Source organism: Ahaetulla prasina, chromosome 5 (genome assembly GCF_028640845.1).
Source record: "Ahaetulla prasina isolate Xishuangbanna chromosome 5, ASM2864084v1, whole genome shotgun sequence".
Lineage (NCBI taxonomy): Eukaryota > Metazoa > Chordata > Lepidosauria > Squamata > Colubridae > Ahaetulla > Ahaetulla prasina.
Genome location: NC_080543.1, coordinates 54,624,648 through 54,635,723, shown reverse-complemented (window position 1 = coordinate 54,635,723; position 11,076 = coordinate 54,624,648). Strand labels below are relative to the sequence as shown.

The 11,076-nt window shown below is 34.0% G+C and overlaps 1 protein-coding gene across 1 annotated transcript in view; it reads left to right on the top strand.

Annotated features, from left to right (window-relative positions):
- The first annotated feature begins 587 nt into the window (after positions 1-587).
- The window catches only part of LTN1 (listerin E3 ubiquitin protein ligase 1), a 32,182-nt gene continuing 21,693 nt past the window's right edge, over positions 588-11,076 (top strand). The window contains exons 1-9 of the mRNA XM_058184962.1: positions 588-722; positions 2,217-2,420; positions 3,688-3,786; positions 4,124-4,354; positions 5,279-5,331; positions 5,975-6,155; positions 8,296-8,469; positions 9,647-9,837; positions 10,295-10,442. Of these exons, the coding sequence (XP_058040945.1) occupies positions 681-722; positions 2,217-2,420; positions 3,688-3,786; positions 4,124-4,354; positions 5,279-5,331; positions 5,975-6,155; positions 8,296-8,469; positions 9,647-9,837; positions 10,295-10,442 (1,323 nt within the window). The 5' untranslated portion in view covers positions 588-680. The remainder of the gene's footprint in view (positions 723-2,216; positions 2,421-3,687; positions 3,787-4,123; positions 4,355-5,278; positions 5,332-5,974; positions 6,156-8,295; positions 8,470-9,646; positions 9,838-10,294; positions 10,443-11,076) is intronic.

Genomic DNA, 11,076 nt, shown 5'->3' with positions numbered 1-11,076 from the left:
ATGTTAAAAATATTAAATGAATAAAAAAGTTATCCTAAATAAACCTTGGCATATATCAATAAATGTTTTGGCTGCATGCTTTTTTAAATCTGCAGACAATCATGATTTTTCCACCTGAAGGCGGCGTTTTGAGCTTTCTCATTAAAAGAGCATAAATTCTGTTGTTACCACAACATACTGCAGATGTAGTTAACAACCATCTTCAGCAGTGTAAAACGTAATTGGTACCGATTGGTGTACAAGCGTAATCCCTCAGAAATTGGGGTGGGGTGGGGAGGGAGGATGAGTAGTTATCAAAAAAAAAGCTGACATAAAACCATCATCTTAAAAATGGCAATTAATTTAGAATAGTTAAGAAAGCATCTATAAAAGCAAACATCTTTCCATCGGACTTCTTTCAATGATTTCAGTAAATTCAGTAACCAATTCATCAGCAACCGCTCCCTCGACCGCGTTCTACACCCCCCCCCCACCACGTGCAATACTTTTTGTATCCTTCCCTAAACAGAGAGGAGCACTAAAGGGGAGGAGCCTCCGTCCCTTCCGCCATTACCTTTACTTCCGTTTAACCCGGAAACAGCCTTTCCTCCACTTCCTGCCCGTGGGACCAACTGTAACCCCTGCCCTCTGTTTTCCCTTCCCTTTTTCCCCAGGTTCTTGACGGCGTTGCAGTCGCTATCATGGGAGGCAAGAACAAGCAGCGAACTAAGGGCAACGTACGGGTAAGCGAGTTGATGCCGCCGGGCGGGGATTGGGTATTTCTGGAGAGGGGCCAGGTAGGGTTGCCTTTCCAGGGCTTTCGGACACGGAGGACAGCTTTGCCTAACTTTTGGCTAAATAAAAAAGCAGCTTATTCCGCACCAAAAGGGACGTTGTATCTAGACACTAGTTTTAAAGGTGTTGCTTTAATTGTCGCTGGCAAGAGAGTAGCATCGGTGACTTCTCTAACAAGGCTTCGCGGGACCCTCCTTGCAATCTTATTTTCCTTTATGGCGAATCTCTCCTTTTAAGGAATGCAAATTGCTAAGTGTGCCTGAACTTTCAAGAGGGGAAAAGTACAAGTAATATTTCGGCTTCTAAAAAGTAAATGGCTCGGAAGCGTTTAAAATGTCAAAAAAATGAATTCAGATAACAAATGATTCCCATATGGCCTTGGCTTTCTTGGTTGTGGGCAGTGTCATATGCACATTTTTAATGCTGTAATCATTTATACCCCTTTCTGCTTTAAATAGTTAGGGTTGCATCCTTGTAGTTAGTGAATCTTCATGTGTCCTGAGTGCCTTGTGTGAAAATTGTTAAACATCTTCTCAAAACTTGATGCACTCTTACTGATTCCATGTTTTCTATGGCAGAAACTGAATATGTCTGGCCTGTTGCTTGTTTGTTTTCTTTTAAGTCACATCCTAAATATTTAAGAATGAACACACTAGCATTGTGAAGGCCATCAGAGATTTAAATTGTGGTAGGAATCTTAACTTTGCTCTGCAGTAACATTTGTTCAGATAAGTTTTTTGGAATTCATTCTAAATGCAGAACTCAAAAGTGATGAAAATAGGAAAAAAGTGGTAGATGAAGATAGAAAGAAGGAATGATGGTTAGGAATTAGAATATCAATTTATAGTGTATTTAACCAATGAGATGTTCATTCAGAAAACCATCCAGTTCTGATTTATAGTTAATTTTTTAAATATAGCATTTTCTTTGGGAATCAGTTCCACTCATCTATATGTGTAATTGCCTTCAGAAATATAGGTGTTGACAGCATGGGGAAATTTGGTGACAGGATATTAGTAATAGTTCAATTGTAAAATTGTCACCAGATGTTAAATTGCCTTATATTTTGTCAAGTAATGAGCTTTCTTAATAAATAAGTAATTAATCTGCTGTAACTTAATTTACAAATTGTCCAATTACTAATTTACTTTATTGTTACTTTATTGTAAATTAATTTTTTAATATTTTGTAAACTTTAGCTTGGTTTTTGGCGGGGGGAGATAAAACAGCATTATTTGCTTTAACAATGTAAGGAATCAAGAAGAAAACCGTAAAGTTAACAATTTGATATGTATGCTGCCTTGAGTTTATAAAAATAAAGATGGGATATACATAATTAAAATAAAAATTGCAATTTTGGACATAACAATGATTCCCAAGGAAGTTTGTTTAGGATTTTACAATTCTGAAACAGCAGTTCTTTTTCTCTCTTTCAAATATAGCCTTCTAGCAGTGGAAGAACAGCTGAACTTCTAGCTAAAGAACAAGGAACTGTTCCTGGATTTGTTGGCTTTGGCACCTCTTCAAGTGACCTGGGATATGTTCCTGCAATTCAGGGAGCTGAAGAAATAGATAGCCTTATAGATGCTGATTTTCGTATGGTGCTAAGAAAACTTTCCAAAAGAGATGTCACAACCAAGTTAAAAGTAGGCTTGTTATATTTAGAGGATCATTATATATTTATTTAAAGGATTATTAATTGCTGTAACATTTTTGATGTTTTGTTTGTTTCTTCCTAAAATTTTTCTGCAAGTGCGGGGGTCTCTTTTTTCATATCTGTTGAGTGTTGATCTGTTGGTTGCATCAGGAATTGACTGACTGGCTTGTCACCCAAGCTTGATGTGGACTGAAAGAGAGTGACTGGCCCAAAGTCTTTTAAGCACAACTTTTAAGGCTAAGACGGGGCTAGAATTCACAGTCTCCTGGTTTTTAGCCTGGTGCTTATTCACTAGATCAAACTGGCTCTCAACTATAATATTTTTGAGCTTATAATTTATTTGTAATTTGTATTTTTTTAAAAAAATAATTTTATAATATGTAAAAATAAAATATCAAAAAATAAAAGCTGAAAAACAACACAAGCATACTCTACATATAAAAGTCATTCAGCCAAGTTTTTAAACACGACTTAACGCAGTATCATTGTTCTACTCTTCCATTACATCAGTAGAAAGCAGTTGAAAAACAAAGTGAATATTTAGCAATATTTCAAGGTTTTAAAACTGGATTAAGTAATCTTTTTTGTTCTTTCCCATGTTAATCTATAATTCCTCATTTATCACTTATGGTCCCAGATTTTAGATATAAAATTCAGTATTGCATTATATTTTTACAACATTTTTTGTTGTACCATTTTAATAAACTTACATTAAACCATGATAATGGGGCAAGGAACTTCCTGTTAGAACTTGACTAACTTAAAAAGTTATAAAATTATTGCATACATTTAGTAAATATTGATATAGAAAATGCAGTGTGTTATGTGTATTAAATCAATGTAATTGACGTACATACATCAATATATAGCACAATTATTTATACTATTTATATAACTGCACATTTCACAGTGGCAACTTTGTGCAGAATAAGAAATTGTGCTCGGGTAGGGTGAGTTGGAGCCTGGAGATGGCTGTATTGTATTGTATTGTATTGTATTGAAGGAAAATGGCTGAAATGCCAGGTTTTTCTTTAATTTTAAAGCTGCCAAGAGTTGTGCTTCTTAAAATTGGTGGCCATAGAAGTCTAGTAAATTAATAGATTTTTTTAAAAAATCAATACTTTCTTGTACACATAGTATCAATTGGTAAATATTAACTTTTTTAATAATCACCATAACAGAAAGCATATAACCGATACAATCATCAGCTTTGTGTTTTGTTTTTTTAAAAAAAACCTAATTATTTTTAATTTTAGGCTATACAAGAATTTGGGGCAATGTGCAAAGAAAGAGAGACGGAGATTGTTAAAGGAGTTCTACCTTACTGGCCTAGAATTTATTGTAAAATTTCTCTTGTAAGTACTGAAATTTATATTTATTGGAAGAGCTTGAACCAAGCCTGCTTTTAATTAGCTGCTGTAGTGGTCAGAGATGAATGCAGAGTTCTGTTGTACCTTTTGGAAGGTTGATTTGTTCTGCAAAAAACTTAGAATTAGCAGTGATAGTGCTCTAGTGTGGTATGGAAAGTGGTATGGAAAGCCATACAGAAAATCGGGCTTTAATGTTATGTATATTTTTAGCCGTAAGATATGACTTAATAAAATTTGCTTTAGAGAAATACATAATCTAAAATTGTTCATATGTATAGTGAAATTATGTAATTATTTTTGTACTTGCCAATGTTTATGGTAGGATCATGATCGTCGAGTCCGGGAAGCGACACAGCAAGCTTTTGAACAGCTTATTCTGAAAGTCAGAAAACATTTAGCTCCTCATTTAAAAAACATTATGGGATATTGGCTTATAGCTCAGTGTGATATTTACTCTCCAGCAGCATCAGCAGCAAAAGAGGCATTTGAAAAGGCCTTTCCACCAAGCAAACAATCTGAAGCCTTAATGTTTTGTAAAGATGAAATCTTAAATGTAAGTTCAAGTTTGTATGCTTTTTAATTTTTGTTACATATATAATTAAAAATTAACAGAAGGGTGTGGCTGCCTAAAGAAATCCAACAGAAACAATTTTTTGTTTTTATACTTGCTAGATGTTTTCATAGTTCTCAAGTGTCCAGTCATTCCCACTTTTTAAAATGATGATGCTCTGTACCTTTGAGTTGGCCTTATGGCCTGGGACTTCCTGGATGAGTCCATGCAGTTTTCCTGTCAACAATTTTGCCATAACTTTCTTTTTACAGCTGAGATTGGCTCAAAAGCATCTAGTTGGTTTATTTATTTATTTATTTATTTATTTATTCAAATTTTTATACCGCCCTATCTCCCGAAGGTTTCACACCTGAGGCAAGACTACCACTCACAGTCTCCCAGTTTGTTGCATGATGCTGTAGACTACTATTTTAAATATTATTTAATTCTTAATAAATACATAGAATGATAAATGTATCTGCTTAATTAACCTTTTCTGAGACCACAATAACCTGAGTGTAATGTCAGTTAAGACGTATTACAATTCATACATACAATGAAAGAAAACCTTTCTGAAATTATTTTGAATTGATTATGTGAAACTGAAATTTAGTAGTAGTAATTTATCTTCTTTATCTATGTTCCATATATATGTGTGTATGTTACATATTCCCCAACCTATTCATTTATTTGACTTTTTTGTCTGGGTGAAGTGCTTTCAGAAGACATAATTATTGGATATTCTTTTTAAGCAGAATAAATATGCAAAGATCCATTTACTTGGATTCATACCATAATAATTTTAAATTAAAGAAATGTACATTTGGCATTGTAATACTGCATTCTTGTATTTAAAAAAGAACAATTACTTTTTATCTATAAATTGAGTATTTTTCCATTTAAGAATATCTGACTATTTTTGTCCAGGTACTACAGGATAATCTTTTGAAAGAAACTCCTGATACACTAAGTGATCCACAGTATGTACAGTATATTTTAATTTCTTTGGAAAAATAAATTTAGTTTAAGTATTTAAAAAGATATTTTTGAATTAAAGGAAATGAAAGATGTTCAAGGTCTATCATGTCACGTGACATGAAATATTCTCCCAGTTAAGTTTTCTTCCTTTTTTGAAGACTTCCTCTAGTAGTTTTAATAGATGGAAGTGATTTCTATGCAGAGAAACGTCTTCTGGCCATTGGTACTGCTGGTCAGAGCTTAAGTCCCTCTTCAAAATGAAGGTTGTTGCCTTTTCACATTAACAAGAACTGTGTTGTTTCTGCACAGTAAAAAACCTTGTTAACTCTCCCATATTTTGATTTCTTGGAATGTGCAGATTTTCTAAATGTGTTAATAAGAAATGATATGTATTAGGGTGCTATGGAACTCCAATTGCCACTGATGTGCACTCAATTCTGTGACTTTAAACCTGACAAAACTGAAATTTTGGAAGTTTCCTATTATTTGCAGTAATAATAGATCTGTGTAGTTGATGCATACATACAATTAAGATTCTGGTTTTCAGGATATGGGTGTATTGTCTTTAATGGGATTTAAAATCAAATATGAAAAAATATAGTGAAATATTAATTTGTAAACCATGTTTTTGTGTTTTTTATTCAGAGCAGTTCCAGAAGAAGAAAGAGAAGCCAAGTTTCATAGAATTATAACCTCTTCTTTATTATCTTTAAAGAAATTGCTTTGTATGATTCCCGATAATGAGATTAAATCATTGGAAGAGAGACTTAAGACGCTTCTCTCTCAAAACAAATTTTGGAAATATGGGAAACATAACATAGCACAGGTATCTTTACCATTTTGCTTTCCTCAAAAAATTATTCTGAAATATAACAAAGATAAAATAAGAATTTGTATTGTAGGCATGAAGACTGTTTTTTGTTTTAAACACAGAACGTATGTTTCATATTTACTGGATTTAGCTGAAAGAATTCTTCGAAAAAACTCATTAGCATTATTACAATTTTTTAACTGGCAATATTGTTTAAAATCCTTTAACAATGGTGATAAAGATTGCATTCCAATTTCCTAATGACTAAGTAGTATCTTATATCCCAACTCCTCAAATATTAGTCCTGGATAAGAACTATTTATGTAAAGAAGTTTTGAAGTATTCGTTCAAATGAAAATACAACTATTATAATTATTAACATAGTTTCATATTTTTCTACTGTATGTTATTTTGTATTTTAAAATGCAACCTTTATTTTAAATAAATCATGAAATTTGAGGAGGGAGGTGAGTCCTTCTGCAGAAAGACTGCAGATTTGGTTCTTAAGTAAAGTAGTTGCTAACTTAGAATTACTGATTGCAAGTGCTCTTATGACTTTACTTCAGCTTTCCTTTGCTTTACAATGTCACAAAATATAATGGTATTGGGAATGACCTTGGGAAGCAGGGCAAAGGGAACAATCAGATAAAAGGCAATTTAGCCAGCAGCAGGAATATGGGCAGGGTAAGCAGCTCATAAGAAACTCTTCCTAGTTTCTTTGGCTATAAAGGATGTGGGAGAGATGTCAACTTGTCAGACTTGTAAGATTTTATTAATGTAACTTCAGAGTAAAGTAGAATTGGTTCATCTAGCTATATTTCCTGTCTGGTCTACTTTGCAGGCTGACGGAAAGATATGATCCCAAACAATTGGGTAAGCCCAAACAATAGAGAACCTTTCTGGAACTCAAAAAGAAGGAAGAAACTGAGCAAAAGGGCAAATTGTATAGTCCTTCCCCCCTCCCCCCATTGGAATGCTCACTTGGTGCTGCAATAATTAACAAAAATAGAATTGTTTGCATTTAGAATCACTCTAGAGGAAAGGATTGAAAGAGAGTAAGCAGGCACATACGTAATGGGGAATATATTTCAAAAGGAGTTCTCTCGCATCAGCATTTTTCTGCTCCTTGCTTACGAGGGAAACAAAAAGCCTTTAGTATGAAACAGATTAGGGTTTTACGACTCTTAGAAAATGGCTCATAGGATTAGGATTGGTAGTTGGTTTTCCATGATAATTTTAAGTGATTGTATGATATAGAGATAGTACAGGTAGTCTTCACTTAACAACCACGATTGGGACCAGCAACTCTGCCACTAAGCAAGCAATTGCTAAGTGAAACGTGACCACAATGGACATATGACATTACTTCCCATTCAATCATTAACCAAGCCACTGTTAGTTGTTAATGAGACATCATGTGACTGCAATTTGTGATTTTATTGCTACCTTCTCAATTGACTTATTGGAAGTTGCTTGTGAAGCACACAAAAGGATGCTGCAACAGTATTTTATTTTTTATTTATTTATAATTTAATTTCTATACCACCCTTCTCCCGAAGGACTCAGGGCGGTTTACAGCCATATTAAAATAAAAAATACAAATAGTAAATTTAAAACAAAATTAAAAACAAATATTTAATAGGCTGAATCAATTAAAACGGTCATAGACCGACATAAAACCCATATTAAAATTACAATTAAAAATTTCACTTAGGCTAGTCCCGCACAATGAAATAATAAAGTCTTCAGTTCACGTTTGAAGGTCCGGAGGTCGGGGAGTTGGCGTAACCCCAGAGGCAGCTCATTCCAAAGGGCCGGTGCTGCCACAGAGAAGGCGCTCCCCCTGGGGGCCGCCAACCGACATTGTTTGGTCGACGGCACCCTGAGCAGGCCCACTCTGGGAGCGCACAGGTCGTTGGGAGGCTATCGGTGGCCTCGTTATAAATGCCCACTGGTTGTGAACCACCTAAATGTCAATTATGTGGTCATGAGGATAGTGCAGCAGTCATAAATGCAAGGGCTGATCATAAAGTTTTTCAGCATTGTCAGAACCTTGAATGGTTGCTTAACAGGACAGTCATTAGAACGAGGTCTAATTGTACTGTAAATCATATCAACATGAAAATATTCAGGTTTCCTCTTGTTTCTATTTTAGGTTCGTTCGGCTTTCTTTGAGGTAATTACTACTTTTTGTCAACGTATTCCTGAGTCCATGAATGAAGAAGCATCAAGAGTTTGTCCAGCTGTTCTTCTTAGCATTGATGATAGTGATGCTATTGTATGCATTGCTCTTTGGGAAGCTGTACTTCATGTCCTTACTACTATTGAGGTAATCTGGAAGTCATTATGTCTTTAAGTCATTATACATTGAAACCGTTACTTAACTCATAGGCACCTTTCAGATTATATATCTTTTTAAAATCATTTTTATTTTATTGTATTCAAACTATTAAAATACAAATGCCAAAAAAAGAAAAAATACAAAAACAAAACAAAATTTGACAAAACTACACAAAAAAAGTACATTAAAAAGAAAAAACAAAACACATTCACATAAATTGTCCCTCCGAATTGAATACTGATAAATATACTTCAAAGATAATAACTCTTCCCCCCTTGAGAAACCGGGACCCCACAATTTATATATTTCTAACACACTGTTTACCCAACCCAATTAGTTTGACATCTATGTGCTATCAAGATACATAGTTGACAGGTAAAACCAACGGCTAAATCAAACTTCAAAACCCTCTGTTAACAGTCTGTCTATTGTATTTCACTTGTAGAAAGTCCATAATGGTTTTTGGTCTACCTTAAGTCATCACAATCATTGCCTCTGATCCATTCAGGATCAAATATCTTCAATTGGTTATTAATAATAAAGCTTATCCTTAAGATAACAGTTGGATTTTATTCCCTAAATTCTTGTATATATTTCCATAGCATTTGTTGTACCAAAATGTCTCCTATAAATTGTAACATAGCATCTCTTAACACATGCTTTCTGATTGAGTATAATAAATCCATTCCCCAATCTCCTTTGATCTTCTTTGAACTCTGAAAAAGTCGAGTTCATCACCAGTCATTTCTATCAACTTGGAGTTCTCTAACCAACTTGTTAGAGATTTGGTAGAGGGGGCCATTAGACATAATAACATTCTTCCTGCCGGTCAAGGTCAGGCCGAGCCTACATCTGGAGAAGGAGTGGTCGGAGTGATGTCTTGAGATGGGACGGTTGGCGATTGGAGTATGTGATTGGCAGAAGGGTCAAAGAGGTGGTGATTTGGGGGTTTGTCTTACTGAAGAAAAATCCGGATCCCCAGATTCAGAGTTTATCCAGTTGTGCCAGTTTACCTATGCTAGTAAAAAAACTTTGAAAGATGTTTGCTTCGGAGTCTTTTCTGCAGGAGGGGGTTTTCTGGAATGCTGACATTAGGATGCTTCATTTTCAGTATCAAGAAACTAAGTATTCTTTAATTTACTGCTTCACATTTATTGCTCTGCAGGATTGTTGGAGCCATGTAAATGCAAAAAAAGGAGTTCTACCAAAATTATGGACAGTGCTTCAGGAAGGAGGAAGAGGACTTGCTACTGTTATATATCCTAATATCTTGCCATTTATTAGCAAGGTGCCTCATAATGTTGCAGATCCAAAGTTAAATTATTCAACAACATTCTTCACTTCTATAATTAAAGGGTATAATAATTAGCTCATGCTTTTTTAATTAAATAATGGTTATGTGTTTAAAGTTTTTTACGTTTATGTTTTAAGTGTGTGTGTGTATTTGTGTTTTATTTAAAGATGAAGAACAAGAAATAGTTGAATTTGAAAGCTGCAAATATAAGGTCTTCTGAAAATTGTAATGAAATTGTTAAAATAATATTTTGATGATGAGGTTTGTAAACTTCCCTCCATGTAGCATTTTTTATGTAATGTTTTGGTGCTAATTTTTCAGTTGCTGCTACTAAAAACACCATATAAATCTAATTATTGATTATAGCATTATTTAATTCAATGTGAATATGAAAATTAACTTAGTTAATTAATTAGTTAATTAGTAGAAACTAATTAGATAATTAATTCCTGCCTTTATTATTTTTACAAATAAATCAAGGCAGTGTTCATTCTGATCCTTCATCTTCTGTTTGCTTAGGCTATTCACCGAAAGAGCGATGGTTTGTCGTTCAGAATCTTCAGCAATCATATCAACTTTTATGGAGTGTTTACAATTTACAGTCCTACAGAATATTGGTGAAGAAGAAGAAGAAGTTAAAATACAAGAAATGCTTATAAATATCCAGGTATGTTAGCATGGCAAAAATAAAATATTGGATTATCTCTAAAAGTTTTAATTGATTTTTATATTAATATTAGATTGGTGAGTTTAGTTTGCACCAAATATTAATGGTTTAAACAGTTTTCGGCTGAAATATGCTCTTATGAAGCAACAAAAATGTTACGTGAAAAAACCATGTTTTTCATAAAATTTTCTTCTGTTTGCTCCTCCTATTAAAAATTTCCCCTTTACACGGCAACAAGGCTTCTGTTTTTTCTAATTATATTATTGTTGGATTGTACACAGCATCAACCTGGATACAGGTAATCCTTGACTTAGAACCATTTGTTTAATGACTGAAGTTACAATGGCCTGAAAAAAGTGACTTATGACTGTTTTTCCTACAGTCACATGTTCACCATTCGGATGTTTAACAATTGCCATGTATTTCTGACAGTTGCATTGTCCTGGGGTCAAAAAGGATCCCCTTTTATGACCTTCTGACAAGCAAAGTCGGTGGGGAAGCCAGTTTCACTTAACAACCATGTTACTTACTTAACATCTGTAGCAATTCACTTAATTTTGGCAAGAAAAGTCATAAAATGGAGCAAAACGCACTTAATAACTGTCTTTGCTTAGCAATGGAAATTTGGACTCAA